The following is a 24,521-nucleotide window of genomic DNA, read 5'->3' as shown; positions in this document are numbered from 1 at the left end:
CGGAAATTGAACGCAAACAAAAGTGTCTTGGTATCTTTCTAGATCTGTCTAAGGCATTTGACACTGTCTGTGTCCCTCTTCTGATCAATAAATTGGAAGTTCTGGGAGTCAGAGGTAACGTTCTGTCTCTTTTCAGTGACTATTTGTCAAATCGTACACAATGTACCAAGATCGGTCCTCATATAAGCAAGCCGGAGCAAATTGAGTACGGGGTTCCGCAGGGCAGTATTCTTGGGCCCACTTTGTTCCTGCTCTATGTAAACGATCTTTGTAGTCAATCTTACCCCTATTGTCGTCTCTTTGCATATGCTGATGATACAGCACTTATAGTTTCAGGCAACACGTGGGTAGAGGCAATTGAGAATGCTGAGTTTGCAATGAAGCAGACGATGACATGGCTGAACCGCAACCTATTAACTCTAAACATTGACAAAACCAAATTTTTAACATTTGCAAGCAGAAAATCTGTCCAACCCCCGCGTGATTCCATTACTCTCAAGGCCCATGTATGTAATGGACTATATTCCGCATGTAATTGCTCGGAGATTGCTAGGACTGATAATATCAGATACTTGGGGGTGTTGGTGGACAGCTGTTTCAATTGGTATGATCAGCTGGAACTTGTGACGACGCGCATTCGAAGCTTAATTTTTATTTTTAAAAAGCTAAGAGGCTCGGCAGATAAGCAAATATTGTTTACCGTATACCCTTCCCTTTGCGAGTCGCTTATAACTTATTGCATCCCTATTTGGGGATGTGCCTGCAAGACAAAGTTTATTAATATCGAACGAGCGCAAAGGGCAGTGCTTAAGGTGATGCTGGGGAAGCCTTTTGGGTACTCTACTAGACAACTGTATCGTGACGCAGGAGTGCTGACGGTTAGACAACTTTTTATCCACAGGTCCGTTCTGCGACAGCACTCCTGCCTCCCATCAATACCTAAAGAAACTTCACTTTCCACAAGGAGACGAAAACCGGCCTTTGACACTATTGCTTGTAGGACGGAATTTGCCAGACGACAGATTTATTCGTCAGGTAGCAGAATTTATAATAAAGTAAATATATCTCAGCAGATAGATGGCTTAAATAGGTATGACGTTAAAAATAATCTGAAGTCTTGGCTCTTAAACTTAGACTATTTTGAAACAGAACAAGTCGTGTTGTAAAAATGTATAATGGTGTATATATAGTATGATATACTGTTGATTTATTGTAGCTAATTTTAAATTAATATTTTATATAATAGTATATAATATAATATATAATAATGTTTTTATACTTTATTATATGACACACATACACACACACAAACACACTAACACACATACACTCACACACACACACACGTACGTACTATATTCTTACAGATCGTTCTTCCTGGTTAACTTTCTTTACCTGGTGACCTAGCACTGAACCACTGACTTTTGTAACACAGGTTTTCCTAGCATAAAAGTCAGGGAATATTGTTATTGTATACCTCATAAAAAAGCCATGCATATTATTATACTAGTGTTAAGTATTTTTGTACGTGTTTGTATTTTAAGAGGCTTGAATGAATAAATATTATTATTATTATAAATATTATTATTATTATTCAAACGATGTCCTGTTTTTCTTCGAAATGCCCGAAGCCCTAAGTTTTCATTTAACACCCTTTTCACCGTGGTTCTGCTTAACCCCATCTGAAGGGCCAACAGTTTCTGCTTACGTTTGGGATTTCTTTGAATTCGAGCCTTCACAGCTTTTATCACTGCTGGAGTCCTAACAGACCGAGGGCGACCACTTCTTGACCTGTCATCTACACTAGAGTCTTCATTGTATCGTTTGATGGTACGATAAACGAATCTTTTGGTTACATTCAAATTTTTCAGTATGTTAAAAATTTGAATTGGCAGGTAACCGCAACGATGCAACGCAATAACTGCAACACGGTCTTCTTTAAGCGTCCACTCCATATTTAAAAATGAGTAAAATTCTAAAAATATACATTTTTATTGTCATGAACAATTCGAAATTCGAATTCAATAAACTTTTTTGTGGCCAGCATTCTAAAAGAAAAGTTTTTACTGTGTGACAATACTTATGACCTGACTAGTTATAAGCGCAATGTGTGAATGTGTTAAACGCGCGCTACATGGTAGGCGGAGTGGGGGTGTTAGGTTTTATTTTCGTTACGGAATTTCTTGATTCGGTCGCCGCACTCAAAGCCCGATAAAAGCTATGCAATAGTGGCCGTGCCTGCGGTTAGCTCGATCATAGTATCTCATACATTCCGGAGTACTCTGATAGGCCAGAATCAACAGACAATATCCAATTGCCCTAGTGCTAACATAGCTGTGCTTACCACATCCAAATTTTTGCGAATCTTTGTGTAAGCCTAGCCCAGTTATCCCAAACTCAAAGTAACATAAAGCTAGTAATTACTTTTTAGTTTAGGCTCTAAACGCTTAGTACTTAACGTTTTGACTCTTTCGTTTCGTAACTAGATTGTCTGTTTTGATATCATGAGCTCCGGCTGAATGTTTGTAGTTATATGATGTTATTTTTTTTGCGTTGTGTAAGTCTTATTATTTGAGTTCATTGGAATTTTTATCCAAAGCGATGTTTGGTGTAAGACAGAATTATTTTAAAACTACTCTACTTGTTAACAAGTTTTCAAATAGGCGTTAAAGGATGCCTTATTTCATTAGTGGCCATTTTTTGAATTAAAATTATAGCCGAAATAAAGCATGCTCCGAAATTTGTGATCTTATTATTACTGGTGGTAGGACCTGTTGTGAGTCCGCGCGGGTAGGTACCACCGCCCTGCCTATTTCTGCCGTGAAGCAGTAATGCGTTTCGGTTCGAAGGGTGGGGTAGCCGTTGTAACTATACTGAGACCTTAGAACTTATATCTCAAGGTGGGTGGCGCATTTACGTTGTAGATGTCTATGGGCTCCAGTAACCACTTAACATCAGGTGGGCTGTGAGCTCGTCCACCCATCTAAGCAATAAAAAAATAAAAACTTATCACAGAAATGTTTGTATGATATTTCATGATTTGAATGTGAATTGTTTTATTGTATTAAGTACTAGCTTTTGCCCGCGGCTCCGTTCGCGTGGAATAGTTACTTTGGCATAACGCTAAATTTTACCCGCACTTCATTTACGTAGAAAGTGAAAATACATTTGAATTATAGAATGTTAAGGGGCTATTTAAACCTCCCTTTTTTGAAACATTCTTTATTGGTGCTCCACTTGTATTGGTCTTACCGTGATGTTATATATTTATAGTCTATAGTCCTCCTCAATAAATGGGCTATCTCTAACACTGAAAGAATTTTTCAAATCGAACCAGTAGTTCCTGAGATTAGCGCGGTCAAACAAACTCTTCAGCTTTATAACATTAGTATAGATTAAGTTGGGCATTTAGACGTGGGTATAAACATTTAGCTTGAGGCATAAGCTCCAAGTGATAGTGGTATTGGAAGAAAATCTTGCTTCTCTTCAAATGGCGTGATTACTTCATGGTAGAAAACAAACAGGCGGCGGCTTCATTTTGTAAATGCTTCCTGAAAACTCAGGTATACAGTAGTACTTGTATGACCTAGTTCTTTCTTGATTGATTGGTGCAGTATACGCACGGGCGATCCATGAGTTTTTAATTCTCATAGCGTGTAACACAAGCCGTGCTAGCCGCGTTCGTTGACCCGCCAAACGTTTCCTACTTCCGTAAAGCTTGTTGTAATTGTCCTCGCAATAGGAAGCGCCTAATATCAGCGAGCCGTCGCGCGCTTACTACAAATTGCTCTGTGTTTTTTTTAGGCGCTCGACAAAATTAAATTTTGTTAGCTTTTGTTCTTTTTGTTTTTTTTTAATTGTGTATGTGGTTTAAAGGATCAATATTACTAATTGATACAGGATTACGAAATTATGGATTCGTTGATCGATTTTGGCCACGATATTGAGCTACATATTTGTATATTTCTTTATTTTGCAGTTGAACACACCCTAGCAAGTTGTAATTGTAGATAATGCACTGAATTTTGAGAAGTACACAGAGTTCCGACGTTAATACACAAGACAGCGATCTACAGCAGCACTATGGCAGTACTGCAGTCGGTTTAATCCCGTAGTAGCGCGGGTTCGGTCACAAATTTATAATTTGTACAATTACCCGCGCCCCGAGACTTTTCGTATACAGAACTAGTGATAAATAGAAGAGCCATTTCACTGGAAAAACTAGACTTTCTTTTATTCCCAAATTTTCAGTGCTACTGATGTTTTTAATTCGCTTTTATTAGTTTCATACGTATGTATGTTAGTATGTAACGGAATCTTTGAACATGATTTTGACCCCCTTGAAAACGTCGGATTAACTCGAAATTTGGCATACTTAATAAGGACCGATGACAATTCAGTATTTTAAACAGTTTGATGCGTTATCCTTACTAGGATAATCAGGATTAGCAATTTTTTGTTTTCCTGAGACCCGGAATGTCTGCGTCAAGACCAAGAAGGACCAACTACCAGGCGTTGGATTTTCTATAAAAGCGTATTTTTTTTAAAGTATTTTTTTTTATTTGATAACATCGGCAATGATATTCTTCTTCTTCTTCTTCTTCCTAGCGTTTCCCGGTCTAGAGCCCGGGTTAATTTTCCTACTTAAGCTCGTCCATTTTGCCCGGTCTTCGCCATACTTCTGGGTCAGATTATTCCCCTCCATATTCGCCTTTAACATAACCAACCAGCGTTTCTTGGGCCCACACGTACAACATATTATTATATACTTACTCTCAATAACGAATACTCGTAACGCGTCAATTTACCACGTGAAATATATAAATTCATATGATTACATGTTTGCTGTGTCCGGATGTCCGGTCTGTTTAAGTAATACAAAGGTTTTTTTTTAAATGTTAATGAAAAAAAAAACGGGTTCAGAATACTGACATAACGAAGCTATTATTCACGAGATAACATTCTCGAGAAGAAAATGTGTGTGTTATAAAATCCAATTCTATTCTATAATACGGTCTGTGCTCGGAGGGCAGCATCGTCGGCTGCAGACAAATAAATTCAGCCGCGAGATAAGCGACGCATAAATCAGAGCGTCGCAACGCATACGACGTACGGAAAAACTCATTGTAGAAAACAGCCCTTATGCTACTTCACTGAAAGTCTAGATTGTATCTAGATATAATATTGGGGCAAGAAATAAAGAGTTTCAGTTTTGTATTGATATCTTAAAGCCTCCGTACTAATAGAGAAGATGCCTGGCGGGGATTTAGTGAGGTGGGTCAGTCACGCGAAAGGTTCAATGATATTCAGCCCATTTAAACAACGGTTTAAATGTATTGTCCTATTGTCTCTTTGTTATACTCATATTGTCTCTCTATATACATCAACAAAATTATTGTCGTATACATACATGTACTAACGAGATACATTTTTGTAAGAACATTTCATTTGTATGTATGTGCATTTGTGGCTGTTATTTTTTTAATTTATTTTATTTATCTCATGATTAGTTCAAAATTTAATTTTGCATTTATCTTATATCTTTAAACTAGCAATTCTTGTATATAAATATATAAATAATATGAATCTCGGAAATGGCTCTAACGATTTTCATAAAATTTAGTATACAGGGGATTTCGGGGGCGATAAATCGATCTAGCTACGATTTATTTTCAGAAAATGTTGTTTTATTCGTATTTTCAATAATCAACTTTGTCGATAATTTTGATTTTTTCTTGAAATAACCAGTTCATATTTTTTATTATTCTGTCGGTAATATCGAAAAATATTATACATATTTCATCATTTTATAAATATGTAATTCGTATTTAATGGTAATTTCTAAAAACACAATTTATCAACCAAAAAAAATGCCGAGTAAAGCTCGGTCATTATCTAATTATACTGATCTAGAGACCCGCTATCTCAATTTCTTACTTATTTCTCCGGTCACCGTCCTTGTCGAACCCGTCGCTTGCGACGAAGGGCTCGACGAGCGAACTAACCCATAGACACAGCCCACTGAGTTTCTCGCCGCATCTTCTCAGTGGGTAGCGTTTCCAATCCGGTGGTAGATTCTGCGAAGCACTGCTCTTGCTAGGGCCAGTGTTAGCAACTCTCCGGTTGAGCCCCGCGAGCTCACCTACAAACGTTAGGGCGAAGCTGAAATAGCCTCCCAAGGCTATCAGCATAGGTAGGAAAAAAAAAAAGTAATTTTTTTATTGCTTAGGTGGGTGGACGAGCTCACAGACCGCCTGGTGTTAAGTGGTTACTGGAGCCCATGGACATCTACAACGTAAATGCGCCACCCACCTTGAGATATAAGTTCTAAGGTCTCAAGTATAGTTACAACGGCTGCCCCGCCCTTCAAACCGAAACGCATAATACTTTTATACTCTATTATCTTTTATACTATAATAAATACTTTTGATATCCTCGAAAATCATCAAACAATCAAAATAGCCGTGAGCTTAAAACGCGAAGCTGTACTGAACACGTCCTACACCAAAGCTTCCTTGTAAAAATGATTGTAAAACGTTTGAGGAGTTATAGTTTGGGAGCGCTCACGTTATATGCGGCTGAAGATTGCAATTTGTTCCGTCGCCATTAAAATGCTTCAGCGGAATTTGTGAATATTGGCCCGGAAATTACGTGTTACAACGCCGCTCTTGTTCTGCGGTAGCTTTAAGATGGAGTATAGAAGTGGAATAACTTCATAGACGGTATAGAAATAAATTAATTTGGTCGGATTCGTCGTGGAGGACTCTTTGAGGCCACAAAAGTTAGTGGCGTCTTGTGTATTGGAAGTAGTTGAGGCTTTATGAATAAAAAAGCCCGGTGTATTCAGTTATATGACCATGACCGAAATCAAACGACGGACGATAAGTTTTTTGAATACACATCACTATAGCGCAACGTACCGCCTGCTGCTTGGAAGCACTGCGTTCATTCCCAGTACGTATCTAAAGATATAGATATTTATGCAATTTTGCCTTTTTTATCTCTTAGATGGATGGACGAACTCACAGCCTACCTGGTGTTAACTGGTTACTGGAGCTCATAGAAAACTACAACGTAAATGCGCCACCCACCTTAAGATATAAGTTCTAAGGCCTCAAGTATAGTAACGACGGCTGCCCCACCCTTCAAACCGACACGCATTACTGCTTCACGGCTGAAATAGGCAGGGTGGTTGTACTTACCCGTGCGGACTCACAAGAGGTCCTACCACCAGTAATTATGCAAATTATAATTTTGCGGGTTTGATTTATGACCGTGGAAGTCGATCGTGAACATTTGTTAAGTACCTATTCACTAGAAAAATTGGTACCCGCCTGCAGGATTTGAGCATCGTTGCATCGCAGATACGAATACACCGGACATGTTATCCTTTAGGCCACGATGAGCCTTGTAGACTCTGGAACCAACTTGGAGTTTCCTGATCGTTATCACATGTACACCTTCAAATGCGGTTTGAGAATATATCTTTGAGAGAGAGAGAGAGAGAGTATTCTTTATTGTACACCAAAAAACAAATAAACAGTGCGATACATTAAAAACAAAAAAGTACAATTGGCGGTCTTATCGCTAAGAGCGATCTCTTCCAGACAACCATCAGGTGGACAAGAATCATTTGGAAACGAACTACGCGCGGTGTACCATTCCAGTGAAATACATATACATATATGTACACATACATATACACATACATATCTCCGTAAATATACATACAATTAATACAAAGTATTATAATATAATAATAATTATTAAAAAAAAAAAAAAATTTAAATTTAAATTTTGCTTCTTTACACATAAATAAGAATAAGCAATTTACATATATACTTAAAATACCTTTGAAACATATACAATTTAAGTAGATACAAATTTCAGAAATCTACCTTATCACATATGTATTAAATCGGTTGACTAATATTTAAAAAATGTTCCTTAATGAGGCGTTTGAACGAATTTAATGTTTCAGCATGTCGTATACGTACCGGGAGAGCATTCCACAAACGAATAGCTTGAACAGTAAAGGAATGATCGTAGAACCTTGTCGAATGCACTGGCATCATTATTTGCGGCAAGAAACGGCATAACCTCAACCACTAAAATTACTGATGTATTCTGAGTCAGAGAAAACGAATTCTCAATATATATTTTTAATAATAAACGGGGTTTTTATAATTATTTGTAATATGATTTAGTTTCTGGTTTAAAAAATGTAGGCTGAGCCTTTCTAAGTATTGTAAGCTCTGTGTGGCTAAGATTATCTTTTGATGGAAGAATGCAAAGTTAGCAGTAACGCGGGGGTGTTGTGTCGACACTTTCATGTACATACTGCGGAATATCGCCCTTATTCTTATTAGAGTGTGAAAGTTCTGTGTGTGTTTGTTAGGCAGACGACCAGGGGCTGATCAGGCGACGCGCCGACTCTACCCGAGGGTGGGGCGGTCGATGGCCCTATATACAGCTCTCGTTTGGGGCCAGTCCCTGACCATGAGACGGAGTAGCTGCAATTGCCGAAGTGTACTATTACGCTCCAAGGGGAAACCGATCCTTTCATCGGGACACGCGACTTTAAAATTTCAGTTTGAACTTTCAACCATATTTTCGAATACATTAAATTATTTACATAAAAAAGCGTAGCCAATCTAAATCTAAAGGTCAGCAAACCGAAGTGGCGATCGGCACCGCATGTTCCAGTAACAGTTCTCAAAGGAAAACCACGTACAGGCCGGGAATTAAAAAGGCCAACTTTTACCACCAACGGCTACGGACTAGGGTTTTCTTCTGTGTTTTGTGTAGCACACGTGTCACAACCAGATCTCGAGCACAAATAGCGTTAAAAGGCTTAATACAAAAATAGGTTTAATACAGACACTGACGTTGTCGGAGCCTAGGTGAACAGGTTTCAAGATCAGCAACTCAAGGTCCTATCATGATAAGTCTGGGCTTTTAATGTAGCACAGATAATTGGGAAGGGATTGAATTGCATGAATAAGAATTCAATAACATTTATTTTTGCAAATTATGATATTTGAAGTCGTCGTGGCCTAACGGATAAGACGTCCGTTGCATTCGTGTTGAGCGGTGCACCGGTGTTCGAATCCCGCAGGCGGGTACCAATTTTTCTAATGAAATACGTACTCAACAAATGTTCACGATTGACTTCCACGGTGAAGGAATAACATCGTGTAATTAAAATGAAACCCGCAAAATTATAATTTGCGTAATTACTGGTGGTAGGACCTCTTGTGAGTCCGCGCGGCTGGGTACCACCACCCTGCCTATTTCAGCCGTGAAGCAGTAATGCGTTTCGGTTTGAAGGGTGGGGCAGCCGTTGTAACTATACTTGAGACCTTAGAACTTATATCTCAAGGTAGGTGGCGCATTTACGTTGTAAATGTCTATGGGCTCCAGTAACCACTTAACACCAGGTGGGCTGTGAGCTCGTCCACCCATCTAGCAATAAAAAAAAGAAAAAAAAAATATGGGAGACGTGAGGCCTCTTTTGCAGAGAAGAGTGAGGCAGTGAAGCGAGACAAGGGCTGGTGATCTTTGCAATTTATGATGATTTTTTCAGGTTTGACGACGTTTCGACATCACCTCTCAAGGTGTGCGGTTGGACTCACGTAATGTTTTCCATAATGTTGTACATTTAGCACAACTGTCATTGGCAGGTGTATTCTTTCTTGTCAGGGAGTCGGATGGTCGTTATTTGAGACCATTAACTTCTTGTTGCTGGTTTTGTCTCAACGATACGTCGCTATAGGCTATTAGGTAAGATTTCATGTGGCTACGGTGGTCATATGTCCATGTATCGTGGTTTCATTAGGGACAGGAACCTTGAGGTAGGAGTCCCAATAGTTTTCAAATAACCGATAACTTTCAATGTAGAATGTATTTAATTTATTTACAGCATAAGAAGGAAATCAAGAGAATAGTCGCTTACTTAATTATCATGCCTTTGAACCAAACGAACGTTAGTCAATTGTTTATTGTTAATAACATAAGGCTTGTGTTGATATTTCGATGTTGTCCCAAACGATGCACAAACAGCCGCTAACCGCACTGTAACGCGCTATGCCAATTTTCAAATTGCCATAAAACGATATTCTGCCGATAGATAGCGCTGCCCGCTGCGGTTAATACAGGAGACCGAGATGTTTCTTGTTAACGTTACAAGATATGTAAATCGCGCTAAACTTTTATCTAGGATTAGGAAGCTGCCGAAAAGAGGGGGCTGATGGTCATGGCGCCGACGACCGCCGGTGCAGCGTCCCGAGAGGGAGGGTGATGGGAGAGATGTGCTCCGCACTAAGCGCCTCACTTTCCCCCCTTTGCCTTTTCATGAGTTCTGTCTCATGCGAGGTTTGGACGTAGGGCTACAGGAGGTTTTAGATAGTTCGACTTCGACATGCCCCTCCTTCCAACCCAAGTGGAGGGCGGAAGTCCGGTAATTTACTCCTGACAAAAAAAAGAAGGTTAGGAGCAGCCGCTGTTTGCGTAATAACTTTTGAAACCCAGATAAACTCATTCTAGTTTATACTAATTTAGTATAAATCAGATTAACTATATTTGTAATATTTTATCTATAATACTTTATATTTTATGTAGTTTAAAAACCAAATAAAATACGCTTAAATAGTAAACGAACTAACACTTAATTCACCTATTTTATTCTCTTGTCAGGATATTAAAGAGATGTTATAATATTATAATACCTACTGTCATCGGTCCATGATGTGGGTAAAACTTTTAAAATTAATCATATCTCTTGAAAGTTGTGAAACTTACTTTTAAGGGTTCCGTTACCTACAATAAAAGTGTGATAAAAACTCTATATTTTGATAAGTGATTGATATACGTGAGTACTTATGTTAGGACAAAGTTATAGTATCGATGTCGTTAGCAGAACTGTATGATAGCTGTAGAGACCGGGTGTGTCTTATCAACATCGTCAATAATTTTATATTCCAGCTATTAAGACTTTCGGATTTGTACACGCACTTTGATAAGCCTCCTGCTAGATGGAGCGATGACCTGCGCAAGGCAGCTGGCAGTAACTGGATGCGTAGAACCGAAGATCGGGTTCAGTGGCGAGCTTTGGGCTCCCCCAAGGCCTCCGCCTATGCTCTGTGGACTGCCGCAGTCTGATGATGACTTTGATAAACATGGATACATTTATCTGCTTCACACGTGAACCTTAACAAATATGCAGAGTTATTACGTGCGCAGAACACAAATCCGTACTCATCGTATTGAGAGATACCGATCGCTTTAAGGACAAGCACGATTTTAATATTCACCAATCGAACAAAAAATGATTTGATTTTTTGACACGTTATTGACATTGTAAATGTCATTTGTATGTATGGCTGTAAATGTGTGCCGTTATGAAGCTTGCTTGTTTGATTTGTAATGTTCTTTTTATTCACAAAGGGCACGCTACCTCCAGCCCTCGGCAATTTCTTTGTGTTCAGGTTTTATTGAAATTATAAAATAAATGGCAAAGACTGCTTTTCCACTAAGTCACCCTTTAAAAACCGATTTCATGACTTCATGAGATGCAATAGAAAGCTTTAGGATAGGATGGGATAATGTGTGTATGGGTGCTAACCGACATTATTAGCATTAATTATTAATGATTCTTAGTATAATTTAGTAATGAAGTTTACTACCATAACCACCAAAAACCTATAAAATGACTGACTGTATAAAAATGAAGATAACATTTTTGTAGTATTCACGCTATTAAAAATTTCATAAGATTCATATTGTGTTTTCGTTGTGATGCAACTTAAGTATGAAAGCCCTGGCTTATCGCTGACATGTATTACAATAACAATTCAAATCTCCTTTTCATGTTGTGTCAATTTGTGATACCTATTAGCCTAAATAACCACTTAATACCAGGACTTTTATTTCGTCTGTAAAAATAAGTAACATTAATATCTTTAACGGACACATCATTTATTGAAAAACATGTCGAGCTCCTATTTAGTAACAGTGTGGTGTTTATCTGCGCCTATAAAGTCAAACGGAGGGAAATTAAAAAGAATAACGTCCGATATCAGCCGCCCGGGGGCCGCGTCGTCCGCCGCGCCGTGTTGCAGCAGTAATGTTTAGCGTCACTGGTTAAATGTAATGCTTAATAGATAGTTGACTACGGAAAATGAGGTTTTTTGTAATTTCTTGTGTGTATTCGTTGCTAAGTCAAGACTTCCTCGTCGAAGAGCTCAAAGCTTCGGTCGCAGTAAGGTTCTAAAATGCTAAATGTGTCTCACTCTATTTTGACGTAGAGCAAACTCAAAATATATCTTGCCGATTGTTTTCAGTGTACAACTACATTTTGTATCAATGAGAAGCTCTTGCTGATTTAAAAATAAGTATGAAGTAATTAAATAAATGAATAAAATGAGTTAAAGTGAGAAAATAATTCCATCCACATAACGACACAGTTGTGGGACCATTGGAATTTGCTTTCGAACCTTAGTTGCAGTCAGTACCAAAAAATATGAAAATAAATATAAAAACCTATTTAATACTATAATAAAAGAATTAAAAAAAAAAAAACTCACTTTTTGTCTCATTTACGTAAGATTTCAGTGCACATGAAATGGTCCTTAGTGATAGATAATAAATGTATATTAATTTAAATTTCATTTAATTACAGTTTGCATCTCGAAAGTGTTTAAATATAAGTACAAGTTTTTTTTTTATTGCTTAGACGGATGGACGAGCTCACAGTCCACCTGGTGTTAAGTGGTTACTGGAGCTCATAGACATCTACAACGTAAATGCGCCACCCACCTTGAGATATAAGTTCTAAGGTCTCAGTATAGTTACAACGGCCCTCGAACCGAAACGCATTACTGCTTCACGGCGGAAATAGGCGGGGTGGTGATACCTACCCGTGCGGACTCCCAAGAGGTCCTACCACCAGTGATTACGCAAATTATAATTTTGCGGGTTTGGTTTTTATTACACGATGTTATTCCTTCACCGTGGAAGTCAACCGTGAACATTTGTTGAGTACGTATTTCATTACAAAACTTGGTACCCGCCTGCGGGATTCGAACATCGGTGCATCGCTACAAGTGTAGTATGCTGAAAATTTTAACCTAACCGTTTCTCAGCTGTAACATGCGTGCGTTTTAAAAAGTACCCGCTATCAGGTAGCTATCAAGCTGTTCACATGTATAATGTGTTTGATTTTTATGTTTCCGAAGTCAGAAAGCTCGAAGGCGAGGGGTCACTGTCGCACGTGGACATCGATAATGTCTGCAGAATTATCTTGGCGGAACCGCTGCTTGAAGCTAAGGATCCTCTCCAAAATTCTTGAATTTTTTTAAAATGAAAAACCGCTTACAAAACCTCGCGTAGTTCCATTCCACTGCTGAATGATATACAAAATCATGCGATCTCGTTCAAAATTTTCATCTCAGAGTGAACGATCTTGCTTAAGATGATGACAAGGTTGAGATGAGGGGATCATGTTAAATAAGCCCTCAGATATCTCGCTGCTGGTGGCTTGACGTTTTAGAACACTGTTACTGAAATCTTTGATGTTGGGTTTCAATTGCTTAGTCGATAAAATACTAAAAAGAAATGTAGATGTAATCAAATTTTTTCTAAAGAAAAAGTTAGTTTATCCTTGTTTCAATACAATTCATCGCTTCGTACATTACGAAAGTATAAAGGAACAGTCGTCTAATGAACTGTAAGTTCTAAAGTAAAACTCGTGAATTGCGAGCAGTAAATCGCATTTGGCATTAAGGCAGTGCATTGTAAGGGCACGTTTAGATCAGTGCGATAATACCGCAGCGTTTTCACTTTGGTGCTGAAGCAATTGTGTAGTTGTCGGCGATTAGGATACCGTTGTTTAATATTGGAATGCTAGTAATAATTTGAAGAAATCTTCTTTGAAAATAGTTTTTAATAGTTCGGTGGCACATCTTTTTGCGCTAGGAAGCAGATGACCCGTAACGAAATAACTGTAGCCTTCTAAGTTCTAGAGGTCGACCGACATTGCTATATACAATCTACTATTTTTTTTTTTTTTTTTTTTATTGCCCTTGTAGGCAGACGAGCATACGGCCCACCTGATGGTGAGTGGTTACCGTTGCCCATGGACTTCAGCAATGCCAGGGGCAGAGCCAAGCCGCTGCCTACCGCTAACAGTAGTCGTCCCACAGGAATACTTTCCGTGCTCCTTCGTCTTGTGTCACGCAATTTCAAGCTTTGTACGCTGCCATGCCCCTCCAAAACTATATAATCAGCTCTCGGTACCATCCACCTTCGTCCCAGCAGCTACGTGGCATTTAGACTACTCGTGGCATTGACGTAGTATGCATGCTCATTCACCACAAGTATTAACCAGAGTATTAAGCGGTAGGCAGCGGCTTAGTTCTGCCCCATGGGATTGCTGAAGTCCATGGGCGACGGTAACCACTCATCATCAGGTGAGCCGTATGCTCGTTTGCGTACAAGGGTAATAAAAAATAAATAAATAAAAACCACAAGGTAAGTAAAATAAATATGTCCCATATGCCCAACCGTACTATTGATGTTTTCAAAAAACTTCACGGATACTATACAAGATAGTAGAGACATTGTTTTAATTCAATTGACGCGTTAACTTTATACTAGTGGTAAGAAAGTAATCGAAATTTGACTCTAATTAATTGAAATTATAAGTTTAAACGTTATGTCGTCGTGGCCTAAAAGGATAAGACGTCCGGTGGATTCGTGTTGAGCGATGCACCGGTGTTCGAATCTCAGGCAGGTACCAATTATTTTTCTAATGAAATACGTACTTAACAAATGTTCACGATTGACTTCCACGGTGAAGGAATAACATCGTGTAATAAAAATGCAACCCGCTAAATTATAATTTGCGTAGTTACTGGTGGTAGGACCTCTTATGAGTCCGCACGGGTAGGTACCAGCACCCTGCCTATTTTCTGCCGTGAAGCAGTAATGCGTTTCGGTTTGAAGGGTGGGGCAGCCGTTGTAACTATACTGAGACCTTAGAACTTATATCTCAAGGTGGGTGGCGCATTTACGTTGTAGATGTCTATGAGCTCCAGTAACCACTTAACATCAGGTGGGCTGTGAGCTCGTCTACCCATCTAAGGAGTAAAAAAAAAGATATAAAATGCAAGTTGTTGTCGTGAAGATTAGACCAAACTTAGAGCGTTCCGTCGCAAGTGTGGAAGAGTCCTAAGCCAGTAAGTCGCGGGTGCTGCGCCTAATATAATATACGACACACGATTCAGCCGCTACTGTATTAGATTTACTGCTCTCTGATTATTTACAGATTGTAGGGTAGACAGAGAATGCATTCGTTCACATTTAGGACGCTATTAGTCTGCACGCGGCTTCAACCGTGCTGTTTTTTAAAACCTGCCGTTTTTTTTGTTACTAAATGCACAGTTTGTGATTGGAAGCAATTTTTACTAAACTGAAAATTGGAAGTTCATTTATGAATAAAGCATACTCACATCCACCTACTGATAAGTGTTTTCCAAAGTCTAGAATCTACACAAAACTCTCAACATATTCGGACAAAGTATAAATGTATTCAATCATATTAATTTTCTCATCTCTAATAAAGAAGACGAAGAAGTTTCTTCACGGTAAAAAGATGGAAGACAGTAGTTTATTTTTATTTTTTTATTGCCTTTGCTTGCAGACGAGCGTACGGCCCACCTAATGGTGACTGGTTACCGTCGCCTATAGACTTCAGTAATGCCAGGGGCAGAGCTTAGCCGCTGCCTACCGTAAACCATACAATTAACAGGGATGAGCTTTAAAACCATGAGCTTTCTCTGTCCCTTAACTAGTCTATGCCTGGTACAATACTTGCACATTACATTGCGCAGCGCTTATGTAACTCTCGCTAATCAGTTACACGTATATTATTCAAAGCCGGTTTTCTGTTTAAGTTTACTGGTACATAGTCGTAGGGCGTGTTGTGAGTCTCTACGAGTTTGTACGGTACCACCATCTCGGCTAATTCCGCTACAAAGACCCTTATTTCAATGTACTTGAGTCTTTAACTTCATGCCTTAATGCAGCGTATTTACGTCATAGTATTTATGGACTCCAGTATTGTCATAACATCAGGTAGGCGGTGAGTTTGTTTTCATTTGCTTTTTAAATCTTGAGTACAGATACACTATTCACGTACCAAATGGCTATATCAGTTTCTTTAATTAGCACCTGTAAATTCTTCAAAGAAATCTCGTCTGTTTTAAATTTCATACGGTTTCAAACACTTTAGCTAAACAGAAAATCAGAAAATATTAGCTACACGTGACCAGACTCGCACCCGGACCGGTATTTACTATGTTCAATACCACTAAGCCCTAATGGCATGTCTCTGTTTAATGAATAGACGAACTCTACGACGTAGCGCTACGCCGCGGGTCCGTTCTACGTCCGTAGACGGTCTACGAGGACCTAGCAACGGGAGTAGATTTCAACGCGTGTAGTGAGTGAGTGAGTGAATTATATTTAAGGAGTTTACCCTGCAACCCTTCCAACGGCCTGTGGTGGGTAGCAATCATACAACGCAAGATATTTGACAGATGCCTGAATCTCGCTTACGACATTTTCAAGATAAGCTTGTATATATACAAGTTCCGAACAACAACATTCGGACCGTCGGTCTACCGGTGGAAGATCTTCTTTTTGTCGTATATTTCCCCACAGGCCTTTTCAAACCCCCATGAAAAAAAAAGTTGCGGTTTGAAGAGACTGATGGTTTTTTTTTTTTTTGCCCTTGTAGGCATACGAACATACGGCACACCTGATGGTGAGTGGTTACCGTCGCCCATGGACTTCAGCAATGCCAGGGGCAGAGCCAAGCCGCTGCCTGCCGCTTAATACTCTCTACAAGCCTCGTTTGAAGAAAGACATGTCATAGCGCTCGGGAAACACCGTGGAGGGGAGCTCATTCCATAGCCGGATGGTACGTGGCAAAAAAGATCTCTGGAAACGCACTGTGGATGACCGCAGTGGCTCCAGGTAGTATGGATGAACTCTACTCCGGTGGCGGGCGGTGCGATGGTAAAAACGAGATGCCGGTATCATCTCGAACAATTCCTCAGAGCACTCCCCATGGAACATACGGATCGTTATTGAATGTAGTTGAAATTCTTACGTCACGTTTCAATGTGAGCGTTGACATCCACGTCGTTGTCCATGGGCTCATATCAAAAGCAAGTGAGCCGTGAGCTAACTACGTAACGAAATAAAAGGTGTGTACGCATAAAGTGAAGCTTTTGGCCAAACCATTCCGAAAACTTGATAATGTTTTATCATGAGCTTTTAAAATGCTATAGATAGATACATGTGTGTTGTTTGTGTGCCCGTTGACTATGCCAAAAGTTTGTAACACTTTCTAAGTTGTCTCATAAGCTTGTCTATATCAAGTTAGATCGAATGTAGTTTACAAACTTATTTTTAAGTTAGTGAAGATTTTAACTTTTTGTATATCTAAATATACAAAAATTGAAAACTCATTGAGGAGTATTCTCACACTCTACTCCTCAATGAGAATGTTAAAAAAGCATGAATCGGTAGTTTTTATTTTTTATTGCTTAGATGGGTAGACGAACTCACAGCCCACCTGATGTTAAGTGGTTACTCGAGCCCATAAACATCTACAACGTAAATGCGCCACCCATTTTGAGATATAAGTTCTAAGGTCTCATATTACAACGGCTAACCCACCTTTCAAACCGAAACGCATTACTGCTTCACGGCAGAAATAGGCAAGGTGGTGGTACCTGCCTATGCGGACTCACAAGAGGTCCTCCTACCACCAGTAATTACGCAAATTATAATTTTGCGGGTTTGATTTTTATTACACGATGTTATTCCTTCACCGTGGAAGTCAATCGTGAACATTTGTTAAGTACGTATTTCATTAGAAAAATTGGTATCAGATGTCTTATTCTTTAGGCCACGACCGCTTGCTAACTATCTATAGGCTCCGGTAACTACTTAACACCACGTGGGTTGTGAGCACGTCTAGCCACATAAACAAAAAAGAAAACAAATTAGACAGATGACGACCACGTCCACCAGACACGTAGACGTGGGAATAATAACGAATTAGCGCAAATGGGCTGATGGCTGAATTAATCTAATAAGTGGTCAATATACAGGGTGTGTATCTCTATGGGCATCACTAAGTATATACATTTTGTTGGCTTGTCAATCTGTCGGTGGCAATATAATAATGAGCTTAAAGATTTTGGAGACGTCTTAATGGAATCATATGGCGTATTTTTTTTAAATCGCTTTTTTCATTATTTTTATTTGTATAATTTGATTCAAGTAGGAGGCACTCTTAGACCATTGTAACTACTGAAGAATTCACCTCTGGTAATCTTGAACACAACGTGGATTAAAAAAATTGTTCATTACTATTAACTAAACGGGTAGACCATTTAAAAAAATTACGAATGTAGTTTTCAGAACGTTTTCTGTCCGTTTTTGAATTCGCGGTCTTTCAATTGAGTTTTACGGCTAATGATAACGCTGGGGTACTCGCGCATTACTTTCATTAACACTATTCGTATCGAATCGATGACCTTTGTCTGTCAAACCTAACCCTATAACAAATAGTCAAGGGCAAGAAAAAATCTAAAAATTATCTTAAAAACAATCTAAAAGTGCCCGAAAACTCGGCCCAGTTCCGCCCAATTCGTGTTCACATCTCACGCACACACCCGCAACTCTAATGTGACATTTATAGACGAGTCAGCTGAAAAATAATATGCAGTTCAATTACGACTTTATACGTTCAGACTTAAAGTCAAAATTAGCAAGAGAAGACGTGAATAAATTAGGATATTTCTTAAGTCGAATTGTGTACTTGAACATTGATAAATACGTCCAAATTTAGGTTTTATGCCTTTTAGCATAAAGGTGGTTATCCCATATACGATGCGAAAAGATAAGTCATGTATGTGTTCCGAATTTGAAAGAGTTTCCCGAGCGTGCCCGAGCTTGTACCGATCGGGTCCGAGCGGCGCCGAGACGCAGCAAGTGCCGAATGCATTACGGCGTACTATAGGGCTGACACCGAGGTTGCTTTTATATTTTATAATGTAGCGTTTATAAATTCGGTTACGGCTATTGCTGGATAATTAGCAAACAAAAAAACGTAGTAGATTCAACTCAATTCAATTTAGTTCATTTTTAAATTCTTATGTAGACGAAAAGTTATTTTTATATGAGTGGCGAGCTTTCCTGTTTTATTGATTTTGATAAGTAGACTAGCAGAACAGTTTTCATGGTTTATTCATCTTAGATAGAGGGGGTTTAAGCTTGTTTATGTATGTGTTACAAAATAATTTTGCTTTATTTTCGCTTGTCTGTGCTGCCACTAAAGTCGTTTTCACAGTTTTACACAGTATCAAGATAAAAATGTTAAGTTTTGTTTGCCACCTAGTTTTCTATGCGTAAGAGGTGTATAGAATTTCATGTTGGGTTTTTATTAATTCGAATAGTGAAAGTATCAATTATTAAATTGAAATACAAAATTACATAATATTTTCCAATAAATTTCAATTATGACATGCGTGAATGTGTATGCGTAGGATATGCTAAGCACACAGTTACAATTGTCACATTTATACATGTATGTATGTGCGTGTAGTGATGGTTGTGGTGTGTGTGACATCCCTGAGCGAGGGCGGGCAGCGGGCGGCTCGAGGCGGCAGTGTGACGCGGGGCGCCGCGTCGGCCGCACGCGACATGCGCCCCCTCTAGCGGACTATGTTCCTACCCGAGCTGCCGCGAGCCTGCATGGTGGACGACGTAGCGACCTACTTGCAAGCGCCCTCCTCGGGACAGGTGGCTACAATTATTAACAACAAAACCCATATGTAATTAACAATGATCATATTAACAGATGTTGTGAGCTATGGTGTCGCTTGTGCGCGTCAGCCGCCCGGGTATTTTGGGGACGTTTCATTCTGCCGACGATCGAAAGCGGATCGCGTGCCGTGAGATTTTCTCCAATATTTACAGATTATTTTTCCTAATCTTTGACACGTGCTCTTCGGAAGTGAGGTTAGGTTAGTGGGAGAAGGGGTCCGGGAGTGTATGTGTGGTGTAAACAGATCGATAGAAGTCCAAGTAAACAGCGGTGACAGTTGAGCACTCTCCGGCTCCCGTACTCCACGGTTAATGGTTAAAGTAAGAATTGGCTGCGAGTTCGATGTCCCAACTACAAAATTTTACGATCTAAGTTTTTATTATTTCCATTACATGTCATTGCTGTTTATTGCAATAGTTATAACGAAAATTCTACGGGAATCGATTGAGACAAAATACACACAGACATTTTATATCTACGTTTGAAAACTTCTAAGTTACGCGTTACACAAAATTTCCATTTAAATCTCAATTAATCAATTTTATTATTCTAATTGAATTAACGAATATTAATAATACAAACTACATTTATTCATTAAAATTTTAATATATTTTTCAAATCCCACACATACATAATTTTGTTTCAAGTCAGTATCAAATCGTAAAGATATAATTAAAAATAAACAAAACGTTTCAAAAAAATTAAAACTGATTTAAGACAAAATACAAAAAAAAAAGAAAATCAAAGAATTTAAAAGTAATTAAAATATAAAATGAGATTTAAAATATAGTAATTACATTTGCACAGTTAGGAATACGGTAGCTCCATACAAATATAAACGAGCACGCTCCATATAATCTTATTACGTTACAGCGTCACAGTAACGTTATTACTAACTAAAGTTTTATTAGTAAAAGGGCGATAAGATTTATATAATGGCGTTGTGGATGGCAATCGATATGGGAACGAAGATGTGGGACTGCAGGGGAAATACGGCATAGCGTAGCATAACGCCCATTCATATCTGCAGTTTTGTGCTTTTTGCTAATGGAACGCCTCGGATTCGAACATCGAAAAAAGCACTTTCATAATACGTCCTACTAGGAATAGGAATTTATTCATCTAGGAATATCATTTTAGTGGATTTGTTATTTTTTTAATTACTTTCGCCAATCAATAGTATTATTGTTGAATAAAATTTTATTTTTTTTCTTTATTAATTAATATAAAAATATAAATACAATTTCATTTGATAATCAATTAATTTGAAATATACCTATTTTATATTTACGTCTCTACCGTTATGTAGCGCTCATAAATGTTAAATAGACCTTATTCTAAGCGAGATCGAAAAATACGTAAATGATAAAACGGTTAATGTTAATAATTTTTTAATTAATAACAAACTATGATGTTTACTATTTTTTATTGCAAAGCTCCGTGAACGAGCTTACGGTCCGTCTGATCTGAGTTGTCAATCAGTTAGAGAAATAGAGTTAAAATCTCAGTTTAATAGTATAAATGTTCCATAGTTCGGACTGGAACGCACGAATGCTTCGTAGCAGAAATAGGTAGGATGGTATTACCAATCCGTGCGGGCTCATAATACGCTCTATTAAGCATGATGTTCAAATATTTAGTCGATGAAAAATCAAAGTTAGTTAATCCTATCTAATTCTAAACAGTAAAGTCTCATCTGTCCACGGAAACGGAACTGTCAATTTTACTTCAAACACAATGCCAACAACGATTGCCGCCAGAGAGCAACCCTCGCCAACCCTCACCAACCCCTGCCAACGCTAGCTCAGCGCGGCCAACGGAACCGGAACAACAACCATCGCTAGATAACTGGAATTCCTAATTTAATTTCGCAGCAAGAACTGCATTCGGTCTGCGAAAATTGTGTTTCCTTTAATGGGTAGTGCAGTGCTGTTACAACGTATCTACGACGGGCCAATATAGAGATGACCTGGGCTAAACTAAAGTGAAACGAAATTATAATTATTATTTAATTATTAGCATGATCGCTGATATACAGGTCATCGAGATAATGAAAGATTTATTTTTATAAAAAACACGGCTTAGAAAGTGTAAGATACTTTGGGCGATCGTAATAATGATTTTGAGTTAAAACCTATCTCCCCTGAATTCTATTGGAGCACATAAAAATATTTTTCAATTACCTCGTCTCAAGATAAGGTCTCCATTTTGTATCAGGAATACTCGTACGTATCTCTGATTGTATGTAATAAAAAACGATCTAATAGAAAGAAGTTTAACATTATTTTCCCAAACGTTTCCTGACATACAAACAAGCGTCTCTAGTCCGTTGTCAGTGTTAATGTACTTAAAATATTTTGGGACGCCAATAAAACGTTACATTCGCCGGTTTTAAAACTATAAAAATTGTGAAATAGGGACATTTTAAATCGGCACGAAATATATATTATTGCGTTAGTCGCTGTGGGCAGACGCTTGGGACGTGTGCTTTTTTCGATGTTAATATTTTGGTGGAGTCCGCTATTTTTATAAGATTATAATATTAATAATAATATCAATATCAGTCAGAATTTCCTGGCGTTGACTTTCAATAAGTAGTACTTTGTTAATTGCTTCCGAGATAAGAGTATTTTTCATTCTGGATCTAATAATGAATCATAATAGTTTTTTAAAATCAGATAATATCAGAAAAATATAAAAGATTAAAAACGTTTAGCTCTGTTATTTAATTTAACTAATTTATACAACATCAGTTATTTTCTATTCATGATTATGCCATCAAATATAACATACAATAAATAAAGAACGCTATACAAATAAAAACCTAAACCGTAGGAAATCACATAACACACACACATTATGATTTTGTTTGATTAATGACATAAAAAAAACCATTTTGGAGTGTAATCTAAATTGTTCACATAAAATACATTTGTTAAAATCGTGTCTACATTTTAGTGTGTAATCAATGTTAGTAATATTGTGTCCGAAAAATACCCGGGGGGCCGCTGCGATCCGCGTCGCATCCGTGTTACAAACTCTATACAATGTCTATCCCTCGTGTCTTCCTTCACACCTTTTTCTTGCCACTCGGTGTTTGAATGTTTTTCACTAACTGTTAATGTTGATATTTAATCGTATATAATTGTTGTTAGTTCCTTATTGTTCGTGTGATTTTTTTTGTATTCGTGTGAATAAGCGCATTGAATTGTTTTTTATTTACGTTGAACTCTTAAATACATGTTTAATTGGAGATTAGTTTTTTTAAATATTACATTAATGCTTTAATGATATTAACACTCGTAATTAAATTATAAAAATACATTTAAATTCACACATCAATGATTGTACATAAAATATGTATATTTTTATTATTTTATTTGCAGTTGTGTCATCTTTTGTATTTTTTTATCACATTTATGTGTTATTAGAAAAACGTAAACATTATGATTTAATAAATGAATAAAATTAAAAGATGGCACGTGAAATATTTAATTTCATACAATCAAGAAAAATGGGAATATGACTTATTTGAAGTTTTCAATTAGATAATAATTTTTTTTAGTAATCCCGTAATATAATTACAGCTTAAAATTAATTAGTATAAGTAATCTGTAATTAAATAGACTTCGTGTTTCCTCCCGTTTTTCTCTGATATTTGTGTACGCCCGGTGTATATGTGCATGACTCCTGAATGCACCCCCGCAAGAATGTAATGCACGTTCTCGTTATTTGATTTTATGTTGATTCGTAATCAATTTTTTTTAATTTCAATACGCAATCTCTGCAACTCCATCAGTGCAATGGACTTTTGGAAATTGGTGTATTTTTATTTACTTACCTTTTCAAAATCTTCTCAGTGTCTATGTTATCAGCCGCTAAAATACTTTTTGTTCCACGTTCGTTTAGTCCTTGTTTCTGTTTCCTTGCTCTGATACTTAACATTAAGTATATTCAAATCCGTACAGAGCGTCTCGTAATCAATAATTCCAGCAATGAAATTTGTATGTTATGGTTTTGTTTTTTAAAAACTTATTGGGATTACTGTAACAAAAAGTATTTTAACGTTCAATTGAATGTCTGTAAAGTAAAGCCTGAGTATACAATATTAAATACTCTATTCTGATTACAACTGACAACAACAGAAATTAAGATACGTTTAATTATATTACAATACATTTGTGATTTAATTGAGTATCGTTTAATTATTATGCTAATTCCAAAATATTTAGTAATAAAGGATATTTACAATAATTTTTCAATGGTTTTGAATTTCTTTCAGATGAGAGTATTTAATCTAAGTGTCTGTTTATTAATACTTTTGCAGCTACAATATTTCAGTATGTGTGTGTCTATTATTAGGTTACTTAGTTGTCAAACTAATGATTAATTTTCTATGGTTTTTTTTATTAAAATTTAAAATAATCGCTCTAGAGTTTTTAAAATTGTATAGAAAAAGTCGGATTAAATCAAAATTTAGATTTTTTTTTGAGGAATTTTTGATTAAAGTTTATCAAAGCGATTATATAAATTTTTTGCATAAAAAACATCTGTTTAATTCGGGAGTGTAAAAATAAAATTGGTGTGCAAGTATCAACACAAGCACGACCTTTCAGTA

The 24,521-nt window shown here is 37.5% G+C and overlaps 1 protein-coding gene across 1 annotated transcript in view; it reads left to right on the top strand.

The window, feature by feature from the left end:
• The first annotated feature begins 19,743 nt into the window (after positions 1–19,743).
• LOC105841689 (nuclear factor 1 B-type) overlaps positions 19,744–24,521 on the top strand; it is a 60,421-nt gene continuing 55,643 nt past the window's right edge. Inside the window, exon 1 of the mRNA XM_038020940.2 lies at positions 19,744–19,878. Coding sequence (XP_037876868.1) covers positions 19,801–19,878 — 78 coding nt within the window. The 5' untranslated portion in view covers positions 19,744–19,800. The remainder of the gene's footprint in view (positions 19,879–24,521) is intronic.

Source organism: Bombyx mori, chromosome 27 (assembly GCF_030269925.1).
Source record: "Bombyx mori chromosome 27, ASM3026992v2".
NCBI lineage: Eukaryota > Metazoa > Arthropoda > Insecta > Lepidoptera > Bombycidae > Bombyx > Bombyx mori.
This window is presented reverse-complemented; position numbering and strand designations above follow the sequence as displayed.